Source organism: Abramis brama (assembly GCF_963993115.1).
Source record: "Abramis brama genome assembly, chromosome: 5".
NCBI lineage: Eukaryota > Metazoa > Chordata > Actinopteri > Cypriniformes > Leuciscidae > Abramis > Abramis brama.
The window spans coordinates 38854645-38874738 of NC_139967.1; the positions used below are offsets into that span (position 1 = coordinate 38854645).

At 36.7% G+C, this 20094-nt stretch overlaps 1 protein-coding gene across 6 annotated transcripts; it reads right to left on the reverse strand.

Moving 5' to 3' along the window:
- Window positions 1–1096: 1096 nt before the first annotated feature.
- On the reverse strand, window positions 1097–18253 carry prune2 (prune homolog 2 with BCH domain; the record flags this gene model as incomplete). Of its 6 annotated transcripts, none has more annotated exons than XM_084115875.1 (13): window positions 18100–18225; window positions 17158–17273; window positions 16835–16911; window positions 15875–16075; window positions 15627–15803; window positions 12935–13037; window positions 11258–11389; window positions 11036–11122; window positions 8794–8892; window positions 8215–8253; window positions 8064–8108; window positions 5591–5638; window positions 1097–3557 (listed from the first exon to the last, which is right to left on the reverse strand). In XM_084115875.1, the coding sequence occupies exons 3-13, from the start codon at window positions 16887–16889 to the stop codon at window positions 3530–3532; spliced, it is 1014 nt and encodes a 337-aa protein (XP_083972001.1). In that variant the 5' UTR covers window positions 16890–16911; window positions 17158–17273; window positions 18100–18225. The 6 variants fall into 6 exon arrangements, with proteins under 6 accessions (XP_083972001.1, XP_083972000.1, XP_083971999.1 ...); XM_084115874.1 differs by lacking the exon at window positions 18100–18225 and adding an exon at window positions 17351–17696; XM_084115873.1 differs by lacking the exon at window positions 17158–17273 and having other exon boundaries at window positions 18100–18253.
- Between the last annotated feature and the right edge of the window lie 1841 nt (window positions 18254–20094).

Consider the following 20094-nt stretch of genomic DNA (forward strand, 5'->3'; position numbering starts at 1 on the left):
GTGATTGACAAATTGCACTGTAAGAAAAAATATCCTGGTAAAAAAAGTCCTGGTAATTTTCTGTCAGGACATTATTGTCACACAATCCTCAATCCATGAGGAAGAAGACAATAAGCCTGGCAAATCTAATTGCTGTGATACTTAATACAAAAGGCAACAATCCACAAACAAAATAAAGGCAACGTATCTGTGCAAAGTACAGTAAACACCAGACAAAGAATATCTGACACTGAGGACTAAATGTACTGAGAAAACTAATGATCTAATAAGGAACAGGTGAAAATCAATGAAAAAATAAATAACCACGACAACCAATGAAAACATACTTAGTAACCAAGGAAATCAGGAAATACTCAGAAACAAACTAAAAGTCAACGAAAACTAATTTTAACACCGTAACAGTCATCATCATAGTTTAAGAGGACCAGATCTGAAAGAAAAAAAAAACTCTTTGTGTGATTCTCAAGGGAGCGATACCAATGGGAGAGGAGGAGGATCCAACCCGATCTCATAGCAATTCGTACAAATTTTATGAGGTGGCTAATTCGTACGAATTCATACGACCTCACTCGTACGAATTCGTATGATTTTTGCGTAATTCAAAATATGGTTAAAAAAATCTTCGTATTAACACTATTTTTATGTAATTTTCTTAGGGTGCGGGCATCTGAAAATTTTATTTTGTTTCATTCAGAATAATCAAGTCAAAATTCAAGTCACTTTTTCATCCAGATTTCAACAGATACATTATGTGCCAATGTGGTAAGGTAAGGATGGTTGCCAAGATTAAAATTAAATTAGGGTTAGGTTAACTGTGAACATTAAATGTTCCAAGACAAATGTGTGTGGCAATCATGGCAAAAAGTACTTTCATCACAAAAGTACAATAAAAGTAGTCCATGACTCGTGCACTTTCTAAGACTCCAAATAGTCTGAAGCCATTTGATAGATTTATGTGAGAAACAGATCAGATTTTATTTGTTATTCATTGAACATACTGATGCTAGAAGTTTGTGTGTGTGTGTGTGTGTGTGTGTATTATTCCTTGAGCATAAAACTTTAACAAAATAGTACATAAAATAGTATCACACAACTGTTCAGATATTAATTAAATTTATTGATATAACTCTGCAATATGACATACATCTCAATCTCAATATGCTCTGCTGGAGAAGGCCTCTGGATCAAAGTTCATATTCATATTCTTAGATAGAATTTCAGTCTAAAAGGATCACATATCAACAACCAGGGACACATGCAGTGATACAATCACACACATAATGTCTCTCAAATATTCACACTCACACACTTGCACACTTCATTTAAATACTGTGCTTGACAGCAATCTTTTTAAGTCCCTTTATTTTAGTTTCCAAACCTGTTAGCAGGAAGAACTTGGTACCTAACAGCATATAAACACATTCACAAACAATCACACACCAAAATACAAACCTATACACATACACTCTTACACACTGACACAAGAGGTGTTCGAAAGTAGACAGAGCAGTCACAATGAAAGTGAAAACCTCTGAAACAGCATGCTCTTAGGATTTGACAGACCTTTGATTGTGGCAACTATTTTTACCTTTATACATGGCAAACACTCAATAAGACATCAAAGTTCTGAAACATCTAGGACTGTTTTTAGTGCTTTGAGCACAAGAACGACTAATGCATTACTACATGGCTTATGATTCTTAAAGGTGAAGTGTGTCATTACGGCACCCCTAGTGGCACCAAACAGAATAGCAAAAATAACTTGTTAAAGACCGACCAACATATATATATATATATATATATGTGTGTGTGTGTGTGTGTGTGTGTGTGTGTGTGTGTGTGTGTGTGTGTGTGTGTGTGTGTGTGTAAATATACAGTTTTTATTTGATTATTTCATTCTCATTGCTTTGTGAGAATGTAGTTCTCTCTCATTAAAGCCTTAAAAGACACATAGTCTTGTAACTGTGTCTTTTTGAAGAAATGTAAAATATTTTTTTGCTTCAAATCAAAGTTTGTAATGTTATGATTCATCTCTTAGCTGATGAGTTTGGTTTGTGGCTTATAACTTTTTTAGAATCCCTATAGGAAAAATGTTTGGGAAAAATACTTCAGGACCCAAGGACACTGAAAAAGTGAGCACTGTTGAACTCTATCATGTTTAAATTAGCAAACACCGGGTTTCGCAAACGTTCTGAGGCCACCTCTTGTGGCAATATCCACTATTGTTAAAAGAAATTCACGTAATTGATTGAGCCAGACATGTTTGACAGCAAAAACTATTATGAAACAATTTTGTGAAAGAGCCACAAAAGTCCTTATGCTACATTGTTCACAGAGTTAACGTATGAAGGGCTTAAAGGGTTAGTCCCCCCCCCCCCCCCCCCCAAAAATAAATAAATATATATATATATATTTTTCATTAATTACTCACTCTCATGTCATTCCAAACCTGTAAGACTTTCGTTCAAGCTTGTACGGTTGAGCTTCTGTTTATTTGTGAACTAAATTCAATTTGTTCATCATATAAAGCGACCGTGTCTCTTCAGAAAATTTGGACTAAACTGCTCGATTCATATGGATTAGTTTTACAATCTCTTTATGAACTTTTTGCAGCTTCAAAGTGGTAGTTGTGTAGCTGTCAGTGGAGGGACAGAAAGCTCTCAGATTCCATTTAAATTTTCTTCATTTGTGTTTCGAAGATGAGCGAAAGTCTGGCAGGTTTGGAATGACATGAGGGTGAGTAATTGATGACAAGTTTTAATTTTTGGGTGAACTAACCCTTTAATGTAATAAAGAAAGCATTTTAACATAATACACTTCACATTTAAGAACTACAAATGATTTATCTCTGCTGGTTTTGAACTGATACATAAATTGATATGAGGCTAAGTTTAAATTCAAACCTGACTGGTACTGTTTCTGTCCATGGAAATAAGTAACTCTAGTCTCTTCTATCTTCTATCTTCTATGTCCCCAAGTCATCAATTTAGCATGAGAGGGTAAAGAGTTAGCATTGGTGCTAACATGATGCTATGCATTGTCTTTGTGTTTAGAATAATCTTGCATGCATTAATATTGATACACAGCAACTGAAGTGACATGATTATTTGCCTATTTTGCCTTTTATACATGCTCCAATTAGAAAAATAACTGACTGTGAAAATTATGAGCCTAAAGGGGAAAAGTACAACATGATATTATTGCTAAAATGCCTCTCATGCATAATTCAAGTAACAAGAGAAACTTTTGCAAGACGATAGGAGACAAAGAATGTTTAAAGCATTGAGCTGGTTTAAGCTACTGTTCTGTGGTGCAAATTCAAATGTGAGAAGAATTATTATATATGAGGTGATTTGTTTTTAAGAATATGTGGTGCTGCTTTAATCATCCCAGCACTGCGAGCTAACAAAAATACCCTTTTCTCTTATTATAAGTGATTATTGCATCCATATTAGCGTGCAATCATTACAATTTGAAAAACTCAAAACCTTTACAGACATATTGTTCTTGCACCCACAGCCAACGACTCTTATGAATTGCTCACATTGGGTTGAGCTCTGCAAACAGATATAAAAAAGTGATATCATTATTATTATTTATATCATTATTTAGTATTATTTAAAAAAAAAATATATATAACTTAAAGTTTACATGAAACAGCATTCATATAACATTTTACTTCTGTAATATGACATTTCCAAGTAAAAAAAATAAATAAATTGAGATGAATGTAGGGTTATAGTTCACCCCAAAAAAATCAAATTCTGTCATCAATTACTCACCCTCGTTCCAAACCTGTAAGACTTTTGTTCATCTTCAGAACAGAACTGAAGATATTTTTAATAAAATCTGAGGAATTTTTGTACCTCCATTGACAGTCTACACAACTACCACTTTTGACGCTTCAAAAAGTTTGTAAAGAGATCGCAAAACTAATCCTAAAAGAGAGGTTTAGTCCAAATTTTCAGAAGAGACACGATCGTTTCATATGATGAACAGATTGAATTTAGGCTTTGAATGACAAAAACATTGATCAGTGAAAATAAACAGAAGTACAACCGAACAAGCAAAAACAAACCTCATTGGTTCTTGCAGAAGCTCAAACGTGCTGCGTAACACTAGAATGAACCTCATTAGTTCTCACACGTCAAGCAAGCGTGCTTTAACTTCCATTTACCACACCTGATGTGTGCTTTGATGAACGTTTATAAATGAATAAAATCCTAAATTAAATCTGTTCATCATATAAAGTGAATGTGTCTCGGACTAAACCGCTCAATTCATATGGATTAGTTTTACAATCTCTTTATAAACTTTTTGATGCATCAAAGTGGTAGTGGCATAGACTGTCAATGGAGGGACAGAAATCAGATTTTATTAAAAAATATCTTCATTTGACTTCAGATGAACGAATGTCTTAAAGATTTGGAATGACATGAGGATGAGTAAAACATAATTTAAATTTTTGGGAGAACAAACCCTTTAAAGGCACAATATGTAAGACTTTTGGATAAAAAAAAAAATCCACAAAAACAATGTTATATATTTTGTTGACTCTTGTACTTAATATTTAAATCAATGTTTAAATCCAGGGAAATCAGTTATTTCAACAAGTGTGTAACGGCCCACATTATTGTGACATCATATCCGTTCTATCCTTGATATCTGTAAAAACCACTGAAACACCAAAGACACTTTAATAAAGACACACAATTTATTGTGTTTTATTAGACAGGTGAGCTGTTTGGATACCTTTATCGACAGAAAACGAATCATAGTTGTATAGCTTGACATGGTTAGTCTTATTGTTTGAATCTTGTTTTCTTGATTTACCGTGAGTAACATGTTTGTACCATGCCTCAAAGACAATGGGTCACATTTTTTGGCCCCATACATCATAAAGAATGTCTTATTTCATAACAGTAACCATTATAAAATGTACTGTTATTCCTAGTGAAGCGTAAATTGCTGTAATGTCAGTTTACTGAAATGAAGCAGCCCCAATGACGTATGCAGCCGACAAATGCAACCTCCGCAGCTTTTGAAATCAGACAGAGCTAATGCTATTTTGTCAAGTGGCTAACATAGCATAATCAGAAAGAGCTTTATTTTAGTAACAGTAATACAGATGTTTTTCCACCATACAATATATTTAAAAATTAATTGCATGCCATTTAGCAACAAAAGACACCCAGCTTTTATTCATATGATATTCTAATATCGTTCTAGCTCACTGAAATGTGCTTTAAGTGTCTCATACCAACCATCGAGCTAACGCAACTTTCAACACACTCAAATGTATTTCTAGTATGATTGTTTTGACACGTAAAAAAATACTGTGTTATCCCGCAAATAATGTGAATTTAATTGATCAAATGTAACTGTAACAGAGTACAAGTTCAGGGAAGGAGGCGGACTTTAAACATAACTTTAATCGTAAAATAAGCATAAGACGAAAGGAGTGGCAGTGGCGGACTGCGGCATATAAGCATAATAAAAACAGTAACGTAAAATGTCCCATACTTTCTGCCTTGCCCTGCCCTTCTTCATCCTACAGTATTGTTAATAAAAATGTAATACATTAGCTCACCCATGAACATAATTTCTGCCTGATTCCTGTTGGATTGCTTTCCATCGGCTGTGAAGGTAAAGACAACAACTCCTATGATTCCACGCTCATTCATAGTCTCATCAAGCTAAGCCTTTGTTATTGACCTCTACTGGTGAAACTTACATACTGTGCCTTTAAGAATTTATTGTATTGGGGAAAATTGTCAAGAATTGAATGGGAGTTTGCTCTGGATTATAAAGGAGCTCACATTACACATTACCACCTGTGCTGTCAACATTTTGTTTTATATATATTGCCAAAATCTTCACTGCATTAATGCTAAACCGCAGTAAATTATTGTGTTAATTATTGGCATTGTTTAAAAAAATGTCTGCATAGCAATTTAGTTATTAATGTGAACCAATAGCCTGCATAATGTTGGTGATGTCAGCAGAAAATGAGAGTTCCCTTACAAAGGTGAACTCAACACTTCATCTGAATCAATGCTATGGGGATATACTATCAGCATGATCGGTGTCTGAAGTACGTTTGCCAACACAAAAAATGTATTAGCCAACAACAGTCCATGAATTCACTACCTGAGCGCCCGTGAGTATAAGAGGGCACCTGCAATGAATGTAATCAGCTTTTCTGTCTTCAGGAACCGTTTGTTTGTGTTAGCGAGTGTAAATAAATGTATCATGGATAAGCACTCGAACAAGCATTTCAGGAAGTGTGTGCCTCTGTTTCTCAGGTTTTTTAAACTTGAAGACCAGCACAACTTGTGCGTTGTGTGTTTAGGTGAGGAGAACGTGTGTTAAGATCTCGGGGAAGCTGAATGCGCTCATTGAGAGAGATTTAAAATGAGGAAGCTCAAGCTGGCCGAGGAATATGAGAATGGTATGTCCCTCTCATGTTCCTCGGTCACTGGCTCGAGCGATCTTCTATATCAGGATGTGCTTTCTCTTGAGTCTTCGGATCCAGCAGACAGCATGTTGCTGGCACAATCCAGCCAGGATGAGGTGGATGTGGTTGAAGAAGGTGAATATATCACTTTTAGTGGGCCCTCTCAGCCTATCAGCCCAGCATACAAGGAGTTTCTGGAGATAATGGTCCGCACCACAACTAGATTGGGTCGGTAGTTTTCAAGAAGTACATCCAGCCCAATCTGAATCTTCGCCTAGGATCTCTGGGGGTCCTGGTCCATCACAGTCTAAGGACTGGAGGCAGGGCCAGAGGGAGAGTGTGGCCACTCGTGCTCCTCCTCCTTTGAGGAGTAGAGCACAGAGGAGGCGGATGCTAGGAGGAAGAGACAAGATCTCAGGGAAATGACTGAAAGAAAGCGATTTGGTAAACAGGTCAGAATCACTGAGGAAAAGTCAAATCCCTTCTCCTTCTCTTCCTTCCTCCATTACTATATATTATATTGTTCTTGTCACTATGGCTAGTGCTGACTGAATCAAGTACAAGCTATAGCAGGTCCTAGAGGAGTGTGTTAGGAGGGTTGAGCTGCCTAGTAGGATAGGATAGGAAGTAGGATAGTCCCTGGTGGCTCCCTTCTAGAAGGGCAGCAGTATCGATGGTTGTAGCAAGCGCTTAGCAGGCTCCCTTTGGTAGGCTGCTCTTCGGGGTTAAGTGTTGAGTAGAACCCTCCGCTGCTGTTGGGGTTTTAAAGTAGGGTCCTCCACTCCATGTTGGAGCCCTAACCGATCTCTTAGAACCTAACAAGTAGAGTTAAATTGCCTTCTAGCATCCCTTCTTGTTATTGGGCACCTTTGCAAGTGCCCCATTTTCTTTGCAAATTCCCCCAATTGTGCGGTGATGGTAGAGCTGAAGCTCCCCTGTGGCTCCCTATGGGTTGGAGTACTATGTTATGAAGCTGATGAATAATTATTCTAGGTGTGACCCCCATATGTGCTCTCCCTGAGGTAGTGGTAGGCCAATGCCGCATTTTAAAATGTTCTCCCTGGGCCAGTATTCCCATGCAAGAGAAATTGACTTAGCTAAACCTAGAGCTCTGTTCTTGAGCCGCATGTGGCTATGCCTGGCCCACAAGGAAGGGAAGAAGGCTGTAGAGGCTGGGACTTTCCTTGTCGGAGCATAAGAGCTTGAGTGTTGACCGAGGGAATATTACAACTTGACAGCTATGAGGCATCGGAAGTGCCTTGAATGATTGACGCATCTGACTCCGGCTAAGTACGTCTCTCCATAGAGTAAAGTGATGTCGTTGACTGTCATCGGCCAATTAAATTGTTGTGTTTGCACACGTGCTTCAGAAAACGGTCACGCTGATGGCGTTACCCATAGCGTCAATTCAAACGTTGAGTCTCGTTCCCCTTTTCAAGAAACCATGGTTACAGTCATAACCTGAGATGTTTTTTTAAATGTCTTTTTTTATTGTTTTGCACAGTAGGACCAGGAACATGTAAAATGTTTGTTGCTATTTCATGTTGACTTTAAAAACCACAATATGCTAATATGACTGTTTACTAAAATAATTTAGAAATCTTACATAGATCCTTGTGGAATCTCACTTCCTTGGAGAAAGCTGCTGATTCTTCATAAAGAAATGAAAAAGATATATTTTGTTATATAGCTAGTGCACTGTATTATATTTTGACGAAAATAGTCAAAGACCTCTAAAAAAATTCTCTAATACTCACGTAGAGCTCTCCGATGCTTCCCGTAACTCCTCATCCAGTCTAGAGATGCAGAAATTAATTCATTTATATTTTAGCTCAGTTATATTTTTAACTTTCTTTAAATTTAGAAAAAAATGTAGAATATATAAATATATAAAATATATTTTAAATAAATATATAAAATATATATAAAAAATGGACAATCAATTCATACAGTATTTATTACATTATTAGATTGTTAGATTATAGGGGTTTGGCAGAAAAAAGGTTGGTGACTCCTGGTAAAACAGATCAATCTTATAATGTTACTCTTCACCCCAGCGTTTTAAATGTCTGTTCCCATAGAAACGTGTCTTCACAGGTTTTAAATTATAGAATCACAACTCCTGTGCAGATTCTCATAAACACACTCAACACCTCTTCAGCAGCTACATCTGTCAGCGATTGTCTCGCTCTCACAATCTATGTGTGCTGCTGATGATCAGTGCCATGATGATCCCACCGTTTACTTTCTCCCATTGTATAGTTCAGTGCCAAAAATAAATTGGCATACATTTAATGAAAGACAGTTAAACATGTCACTCACTGATACTTGCTCACCTGATGATGCACTCGGGTATGTGGACGTACTCCATTGGGATGAGCTCCTCCAGTTCAGCTAAGCTGTTCACATACTTTATTTTACTGCTGAACTTTGAGCTGGAAAACATTTATGAATCCATTTTATTTTGTTTGTTTTTGTCTCCAAAGCCAGTATTTTGTACACTACGACTATGTTCAGACTGCAGGCAAATCAGATTTTTTTCTAAAATCAGATCTTCTCAGGCAGACTGTCCGCACTTTTAATTGCAAGTGATCAAATAAGATTTTTGTATTCAGACATAAACAACCCATCTGCATGGGTTGCTTCGGTAACAATAAGGCGTACTCATGTACAGTTGTGGTCAGAATTAATGGCACCCCTGGTAAATTGGTGATTAAAAATGGTCCATGTTGGTGCTTCTCCTCTTCAGTTCACTCCACTCACCAGGTTGGAGAACTGGGACGGTCATGGCAGAAGCTTCATTTTGTGCTCCGTAACACATTTTTGTGTTGATTTTGATGTTTGTTTTGGATCGTTGTCCTGATGGTAGATCCAACCATGGCCCATTTAGCCAATAAGGTTTCTAGCAGAGGCTGTCAGGTTTTGATTTTTTATCTGTTGGTATTTGCTAGAATCCATGATACCATGCATCTGAACAAGAAGTCCAGGACCTCCAGCAAAAAAAATTGGCCCACAATATTAAAGATCCAGCGGTATATTTAACCGTGGGTATGGGGTACTTGTTTTCCCTGTTTGCACCAAACCCATCTGGTGGCTTTGCTGCCAAAAAGCTCTTTTTTTAAGTTTAATCTGATTATAGAATCCGGTCCCTTTTGAAGATCCAGTCGTGTCTGACAACTGAATATGCTGGAAGATCCAATATTAAGTGTTTGCTCATCTATCCATAGAACGTTTGAAAAGTAACTGACACTACTGGATCTTCAAACGGGACGGGTTCTATGGTTAGATGAGCTTTTTTGGCAGCAAACACTTAATATGGGTTTGGTTCATACAGGGATAAAAAAAATACCCCATGTGTAAAATGAAATACTCTGCTGAATCTTTAATGCTGTGGGTCTAATTTTCTGCCAGAGGTCCTTGACATCTTGTTCAGATACATGGCATTATGGATTCAATCATATACAAACAGATATTAAAAATCAAATCCTGACAGCCTGTGCAAGAAATCTTATAATGGACCATGTTTGGATCTTCCAACAGGACAGTGATCCAAAAACAAACATCAAAATCAAAACAAAAATGTGTCACTGAGCACAAAACCAAGCATCTGCAATGGCCATCCCAGTCCCTGACCTGAACCCTATAGAAAATGAGTGGGCTTAACTGAAGAGAAGAAGCGCCAACATGGATCTGGGAATCTGAAGGATCTGGAGAGATTCTGTATAGAGGAATGGTCTCTGATCTCTTGTCAGGTGTTCTCCAAACTCATCAGGCATTATAGGAGAAGACTCAGGAGGTGTTATATTGGGAAAAGGATTTACAATGCAGATTTATTTTTTATAGCCATCTTTGATCATATTTGCCAAGGGGGCAAATAATTCTGACCAGCACTGCATATTATGATTTGAAATAACTATTTTCTATTTTAAAATGTAATTTATTTCTACGATAGCAAAGCTGAATTTTCAGCAGTCATTACTCCAGTCTCCAGTGTCACGTGAATCATGATCCTTCAGAAATCATTCTAATGTGTTGATTGGTGCACAATAAACATTTCTTATTATCAAGTTATTTTGCTCAATATTTTTGTGGAAACCATTATACATTTTTTTTTCCAGGATTCTTTGATTCATTCTTTAAATGCTGTTTAAATTGTAAATGCTGTTCTTTTGTACTTTCTATTCATCAAAGAATCCTGGAAAAAAAAATGTATAATGGTTTCCACAAAAATATTGAGCAAAATAACTTGATAATAAGAAATGTTTATTGTGCACCAATCAACACATTAGAATGATTTCTGAAGGATCATGATTCACGTGACACTGGAGACTGGAGTAATGACTGCTGAAAATTCAGCTATCATCTTTGATCAATGCAATGCATCCATGCTATTAATCTGCTTTTTTAAAACTTAAGGTAGTTTTTATTTGTCTACAAAACTACTTTCAAGCATTTAAGCATTAACCTTTAGATGATAAGGTTTTTAAGATAATGAGAAACGTATTCTGTCGAGTGCATCTTAACTATTGACCAATACTAAAAAACTAAAACAAGACCAAAAATTGCCAGTCAACATACCTGATAAATGGCTTTGTGATGGCTAGAATTGTCCTAATGAACCATGATGGGTGAACAATAATGAAAGATTTTAAGTTCTTTCTAAGCCTGAAAAAGTGTAAAAAACAAAACAAAAATAAGTCATCATTTTTAATATACTGTATATTGTGCATTGCACATTTTAATATATTTAACATACTGTAAATAGGCAGAATATTGATAAGTAAGGCATATTATATATACCTCCTGTCAATCATCTGGTAACATCTCTTAAGCCAGTTGAGGCCAGGCATCCTCCGGTGTGGAGTGGCTCCATTCAGATAGATGATCATGTAGTCCTCTGCTACCATGAGCTCTAGTGTACTGATAACATACCTGAAGAGTAATTCACATTCATTTAGTGATTTGTTCTCAAAACATTTAATATTATTATATTCTAGGATTATTCTATGGAGGGTATGCACATGACGTCACAGTAGGTGGGAGGTGGGAGTGGCAAAAAAAAGTGACAGCATTGTGTTCAGCTTGAATGCCGCGAAAAACATACAAAACACTTTTAAAATGGGAAAGAGCTTTGCGGTTGACTGTACAAATAGATTTAACAAGAAATCTGAGCTATCTCTTTACATACTGCCGAAAGCAACAAAAAAGAGAAGCAAATAGATTACTGCAATTCGGAAAAAATATACCCTAGCTTATACATTGTTTTGACAACTCATCAATTAAATATTTACCATTTACATTCTACATAGCTGTAAAAATTTTGTCAGCGTTTATTAAAAAACACCCATTATGATGAGCATTGTGTTCTACAAATAGGGATGGTTGGATGTTAGTTGGATGGTAGTTGGATGTAACCTAGGTTCCCTGAAATGAGGGAACGAGACATTGCGTCATTGATGATGATATGGTGAAAAACCTTTCTCCTAGAATACTGCTTTCAAGCACGCGAATCAGGGGTGGATATGCATATAAACAGAGGGCAGCCCAAAACACTGAAGGTGCTTGATGAGCATTCTTTTTTGTTTGCTCAGCGCACTCTCCGAGAGAGCCATGAGCAGCCAATCGTTCAAATAATTCAGAATGCGCACTCAGTTTAGACACAGAGCGGAGAGAACAGCATTTGTGCACTTTGTGAATGTGCGGGGGGCCAAAGATAGGCCGAAAGGAAGGACTGTAAACTGATAAGCAACTCCTTTGAATTCAAATCCTAGAAAGCACCTGTGACGAGGTGTTATCTGGATATGGAAATCTGCATCTTTTAGATCTACCAACCAATCCCTTGCCATACGAGAAAAGGGATTTATTTTACAGTTATCATTCTAAATGATCGCTTCATAAGTTTCAGCGAGGCGTGATTTTCAAGAAACGGCTGTGCTAGACTAACTGGGACTAGTCACAGCACTTACATATTGTTGCTCTATTGTTGGTTTGATTGTTCCTATTGTTCTCAACATTTGCAATTCACTTAGGATAAAAGTGTCTGCTAAATGATTAAATGTTAAATGTAAATGCAAATGCTAATACACAGTATTCTTGGAGAAAGTTGTTTCACCATAGCGTCATACTTGACGCAATGTTGAGAGACCGATATTACAAGGATAGATAGATAGATAGATAGATAGATAGATAGATAGATAGATAGATAGATAGATAGATAGATAGATAGATAGATAGATAGATAGATAGATCTATCTTTGCTTTAGTCCAACTGCCTTTAATTTAAGAATATAATCAATTGCTTTACTCCCATTTTTTCAGTTTCCTCTATTAAGTCGTGTTGCAGGATGTTTTGCCACTCAGTACGGCTGAGGGAAAGTGACTTCAATGCATACCCTCTATTATATTACAGGATTAACAAGCCTTGTAAGATATTTTGACATCAGGGCAACTGATTGGCTCATATTAGACTGAACTCACAGAAAGAGGTTTTCCATGATCTCGTGATAGTCCTCTCTGTCACTGTCAGGGAGGAAGCATGCAGCAAACACAATGATGGCATTTGCACCATTGCTATAGTAGCCTGTGGGTAAATATTAAATATATTTCATAATATTAATTGCTCAACACAATTTAAAGCCATATTACAGGTTACCCTTGTGGAAAAAGTGGGCTAAATTGTAATAAATGTGCACTAAGTAGTGTATTTCAAATATAATTAAAAAATGTACTTGCAGGTGATATAATATTGATGAAATAAAAGCATACTTAAAGCTACACTGTGTAAGATTTTCTCCAATCTAGTGGTGAAATTGTATATGACTACCAACTGAATATTACTTTCTAGCCCCTCCCATTCGGATGTTTTAACTTCTATGGTGGCCGTATTATTCCAAGATTAACATGGCTTCCAGTTTGACTTTGTCCATGAGTTTTCTTTCAAATGATGAGGTTACTTTAGAAAACTATTACAAATTGCATTTAGTTATTTAGTCAGTTAACATGTAGGTTATGACCTCTATGTAAAACGAATAATAGTTTTACGTTATTTTGGTACCATTTCATTGCTAACATCAGCTATCAGGTTCCCAAACGAATGCAAGCTAATTTTAGTAAAGTATCAGTGCTATCTTTATTCTGTATATTGTACAAGATTAATAGTGTAAGGCAATGTTTACAGCGTAGGCTACATAATTTTCTCCGTGAGCAGAGTCAGAGATCTGCCGGCAGTCGCGAGTAATCTCCCCCTTGCATTCGTCACAGAGCCACTGAGTGTAAAAGCGCGAAACTTGAAAACGAAGCTTGAATTTCTAGGTATGTCCCTCTTTGGCTAATGTATTTTCAAGATGGAGGCGCAACATGGCTGCCGCCATTCGAGCAACTCGCTCATATGTATTCTGAATGGCAGATTCTACGTTTACGAGAATACTTGATTAGTTGGTGGAAGTAATTACACATGAATGAGCACATATAATTTTGAAAGAACATAATTATTTGCTAAGAATCAACTTAAAAAATTACGCAGTGTAGCTTTAAAGAGAGTGCACTTTCATAACTATGTTTCTTAACACACTTAAGTACACTTTTAAAAAGTGCACATTTAAGTCTGTTGTCATGCTTTAAAGAAATACACTTATTTTGAAATGTTGACTCAAATACTAAAGCACATGTGAAGTATTTGATTGATGTAACTGTTAATATATTTTAAATGTACTAAACTACAACTTCATCATTGCAAATGTGTAATTACAAATATATTTAAATACATGACATGTTTCAATAGAAATTATCTTTCTATTAATACACAATAAATGCTTGGCAATACATTCGACAATATGCTTTTAGCATATTTCAAAGACAACAGAATTATGAAATTACATATAAACATGCTGAAGTCATACTTTAGTGGGTCAAAAATCACTGTTATGTTTAACTAATTGCATTTAATTGTCAATAACATCTAACTAGATGGTTCTAGATGGTTAGTATCCAACTTAACTAAGAGTTTACATTTAACATTACATTTTACATTTAACATTACATTTAATTTGCACTTAAGTATATTATTTTAAAGTATATTGTTTCCGTATAATAATAGCCTACTCTTTTTAAAAGTATGCTAAGTGTACATCTTTTTCACAAGTGTAAATTCACCTTAAGATATATCACCAGTGTCTGTCTGCTGTTATAATTATATAGATTATATATATATATATATATATATATATATATATATATATATCGGGTAAGAATACAGAACCACAAATAAATTAAAATGCTTAAAAGTATAACCACTTAACCATAACTTTCAAACATTACTCATGATTTGATAGAATCTCTTTACCATCATTTCTGACCAAATTAAATCCTTAATTGGAAGATTTAGGCATTACAGCTCAAATATCTAATATCAAACATTATATTCCATGTCCATGGAAGTCGGGGTGTCCAAACTCGGTCCTGGAGGGCCGCTGTCCTGCACAGTTTAGCTCCAACTTGCCTTAACACACCTGCCTGGAAGTTTCTAGTATGCCTATTAAGAGATTGATTAGCTGTTTCAGGTGTGTTTAACTGGGGATGGAGCTAAACTCTGCAGGACAGTGGCCCTCCAGGAGCAGGACTAGACACACCCTGTTGAAAAATAGGAGCTTCACATTTTTACTTTTGATACTCCATTGACTTCCATTGTAAGGCTATACTGTACATGCATTCTCCTTTGTTTTTGAACACTGAAAAAAAAAGTCTGAATTATTCTCATTGCTAATCACTGTGTCCTTGCTTTATATTTAACACCTGGTCATAAAGGGATAGACATTGTCAGCAACAATACTCAGGTGGGCTGTGGCATTAAATGATGCTCAATAGGGGAAATAAGGCTATCGCAACTTCCGTTTCATGCTGACAAATCGGAATTGTTGGGTCGAGGTTATTGGCCCACCCTCGTGTTAGTGAACACTTCATCAGATGAATAAAAATATGTCATTGCAAAAGGGCGGACATTTTTTTTTGATTAAAGAATATTTGGGCACATTAATTTAAAAAATATATATATGTGTACAGATTAATAATTTATAATAAATACTGCAAAATTCCATCAAAAATAAGAATTGTCTGTTTTGATTTCAGACAGAAAACTACTTTAAATTTTCCTGGAAATATTCCTTTAACGTACCTCCATGGGATATGACTTTTTGGTAAGGTTCAATGCTCTTCATGTTGATGCGGTGCTCTTGCTCTCCAATGATGACAGTTCTCCAGAGTTTGGAATCCTGCCGCTCTTCTTCAGCACTGTATGTGGGAATGGGCTCAGCTGTTTCTTTTACTGAATCTCTCTGGGATGCTTGAGGCTCTGAAAAAATACTGTGTATTAGTAATCTCTTTTTAATAATAAACAATTATTTACAAGTGTTTATGTCCAACCTTCCCAGTCTATTTCATGGTCAGTATAATCTGCTTCATCAGGTGTGTCCAGATCATCAACATTGATGTCGAGGTCATCTGGTGTGTCAAACAGGTCATCCTCACTTTGGTCCAATGATAGACTAATACGAGGAGCGGACAGCTTTTTCCTCTGAGAGGCCACACCCCCTTGGCCCTGTAGGGGCAGGGAGGTGGGCGGAGCTAGTGGAAATTAACAGAAAATCAATTAACATTTATAAAATGATCCAGCATTACACATGGTTCTGTACACTGTTTCATATTGGGTTATTTGAATAGTGTTCCAGGGCCTACAAGGATTCAGAACATGTCCTACTTGAGTAATTATCTATTTCAGTTATGAAACTCTAGAGGGCGCATGCTGATAGGTCCACACATCATTACTGCATGGCACAAGCTGATTGGCCTCTACCGATCCTGCAGCCAATAACATTTCTTGCTCTGCATTTAAATAGTCTGCTTCATTGTTTGCTGTTAGCGAGTCTTGCATTGTGCTATCAGAGTTCCTCTGAAACCCTACACCTCCCCCAGCTCCACCTGCCTATATCTGCTACAGCATTTATCTATACGTCCATTTATGCGTCAGCCGCATATCTTACATGCACACAGCAGCGCGTCTGTGTATCTATTGGCAGTAGCAAGTCCATACTTGCTCTGCAGCAGCAATAATCAAAAGCAGCAGCAACATAGCAGATCTAGTCCGCCAAGACCATATACATTAACATTGCCAAATTCAATAACATGCTAAAACTATTCAGAGAGTTGCTATGATTGAAATCATGTTAAGCCTAACAAGATGAACAGAAGAAGAGAATGTTACTTTACACCTCTGATTTATAACCGATCCACTGTTCTGTGAATCTGAAGCAGTCTTTTTAAATGTATTCAGTCTACTTATATCTTCGGGCAGATTCTATAAGTGTGAGTATTTAGCAGTCTTACCTGGTCTACTCTCTGCACCTTCAAAGCTCATCTTTCGTTCATGAGTCAGGTCCATCCCCACATCGCCAGAAAGGGAACTGTGAGAAACACACACATAACAACGAGAGATCATTATCACTTATCAATGCAGGAAACTATAATAATAAAAATAAATAGATACATTAATAAATAAATAGACCTTTATTTAAAGTTAAAATTTAAAAAACAACAGCAACAACAACAACTCAATAATAATAATAGTAATAATAATAAACTATCCTGTACTTAAATTTGACAGTTTTAACACACCCTTGTTAAAATTGGTGCTACAAACAAGGACTCACAGACACAGAGAGCTGTTTCAAATGAGTCTCCAGCAAAGTAGATGACTTAATACTGTGAATCCGGAAATGTTGTCGCTCTTCAATATGTTGTAATAGCAGTCTTGCATTTGCTGCAGCTGCAATGCACAGCAAACAAACTCACTTAACAGAACTAGTCTCTTTAAATGTATCTGCTCTAAAAAACTGTCCATACCATCCTTTTACCATTCCTGTTTGGAATTTAGAAGCAGTGTGAATTTATCTGTAAATGTATGCATGGACACACAGCCACATGAGAAGAGAAGCCTATCTCGCGGGAGTGTCTACAATAAGCTGCCAGATGGTTGCCAGTTCTCAGACAGAGAATGTGTGTTGAGAGAGACGAGGATGAAAGTGGAAAGGTCTGTTGCTCTCTCCTTCCATCAAGACTTTGGCTTAATCCATCTATTTTTCCATCCTCCACAGCAGGAAACAGGAAAAGTGGGCGGGCGTTATGTCATCATCATCATCATCACCAACAATCCTTTCTACCCTGCTCTCTCTCCCCTCTTCTTTGTGAATCACTCTTCCGCATCAGTGTCCACACACATTTACATTTACAAACACGCAATCACACACACACACACACACACACACACACACAGGCAAATAAATGAGCCATACATGCAGAGCCATGAATTTGAATGATGGCAAAAGCAGGTCAACTGTGCTTATAAGCTGAAACCTCATTACAACAAAACGTGTTTGTATTAAACATGACAAACATTCATTTATGATCCATGCACAAACAAAAGCAGCTGCCCATGTCTTGCATCATAAAGGATGCTGATGCTAAGCCTCTTCCGTCACCAAACACTGATGCATCACAAACAAATGCCCATCCCTCCCTCTTTCCCTTCCCATCTCAACACTCAAGGTTTCAAATAACAACATGCCTGATATAATCACCCACAATACACTCACCACTACAGCTGAGGCACAGTTTTTTCTCCTGCCCTGCGTTTCAGATCATGGATGTGTGCCTGTATCTCTCTCAGTGTCAGGGATGCTCTGTTCACCCACTGCTGAGAGCCTCCACCATTTTGTGGTCATGTGACCCTCTCAAGCACCAAACAAGAGCGTGAGGCTGTTCTCTCCGCCCTGAGCTTGAGATACAAATGAGTGAGACTCGGCACAGCAGTGCACTGCTGTGAGGCGAAATGAAGCTGATGGGCTCTGACTGTACAAGTGAATTGTGAGTGAGTCTGACTGTGCAGATGAGTAAAGAGAGGTGTGTCTGAGGATGAATGAACATTAATGAGTCTGTCTGTGAGAGATGGAGTTTTTCACAAAGCCCATTAGAGCAGCTGTTGAGTCACATGTGACTGGGATCAGATTCATTAAATAAACCGAATCTACTCTACTGAGATTTTGCTTTATATTGACATGACAGCATTGCACAGTTACTGCAGATTTGTTGACTGCACTATGATGTGAATCTCCACCACACCACAAAGGCTTGAGATCTGTGACTGTGGAGGCCATTTGAGTAAAGTGAACTAATTGTCATATTCAAGAAACCAGTTTGAGATTATTTGAGCTGTGTGACATGGCGTGTTTTCCAGCTGGAAGTAACCATTAGAAGATTGGTGCTCGGTGGTCAAAAAGGGATAGACATTGTCAGCAACATGCTGCATACTCAGGTGGGCTGTGGCATTTAAACGATGCTCAATAGGGAAGAAAAGACTATTGCAACTTCCGTTTCATGCTGACAAATCGGAATTGTTGGGTCTACTGTAGGTTATTGGCCCACCCTCATGTTGGTGAACACTTCATCAGATAAATAAAAATATGTCATTGCAAAAGGGCGGAAGTTTTTCTTGAAAAGAATATGAGGGCACATTAATTTAAAAAAAAATATGTGCACAGATTAATCATTTAAAATAAATACTGCAAAATAAGAATTGTCTATTTTGATTTCATGATGACTAAGTACAATTAAGTGGCTTTTGATTTAATTAACATTATTTAAAAATATACTTTAAAGATTTGAAGTACACTTCAAGTCTACAGCTGACAAATAATGCCAACATTAATATTTTTTTGTTGTGTATCTCACAAACCCTGCCAAGAACATGTCAGTTTTATATTTCACCCCAAATTCATAAAGACATTGACACTTTGCATAAAGAAAATGAACCATATGTGACATTATATAATTTTCACATTTACATTTACATTTACATTTAGTCATTTAGCAGACGCTTTTATCCAAAGCGACTTACAAAGTAGGACTAGATTAAGCGAGTCATCATGAAGAGGCAAAAAACAAAAAGCAGCGCAAGAAGTGCTCAAGATACAAAGTTCAGGCATTATTCAGAGTAGCATAAGCCCGATAAGTGAGGTTTAGAGGGAAAGGGGAGGTTTTTTTTTTTTTTTTTTTTTATGTGGTTAAGTGCTCACGGAAGAGATGACATTTTCCCCCAAATTCACGTTCACATAATGTAAGAAAATGTAATTCTCATTAGTGTAATAAAAAATAATAAAAAAAGATATATTATTTATATTAGAAATTATTTTTTACATAGTGGTAGTATTGGTAGTAAATTTATGCTAATAAAAAAATAATTCAAACAGAACGAGATTGTATGTTAAAGGGTTAGTTCACTCAAAATTTTTTATTCTGTCATTATTTATTCACCCTAATGTCATTCCAATCCCGTAAGACATTAGTCCATCTTCAGAACTGTTATAAATGAGGCTGGCACCCATTCATCCAACTGTCAGAGGGAGCTCTCTCCTGAATACTAACATGGACTATTGCTTTGTTGGTTACTTCCTGCCTCACACCAGTATAAATAGCCATGCATTTCCACTGCTTCCTTATGAAGTATTACCAGTCTATCACTGCCTTAACGAGCATTATTCATTGCTTATTCTTTGCCTTCTTGTTATGACCATTGCGCTTGCCTTATTGGA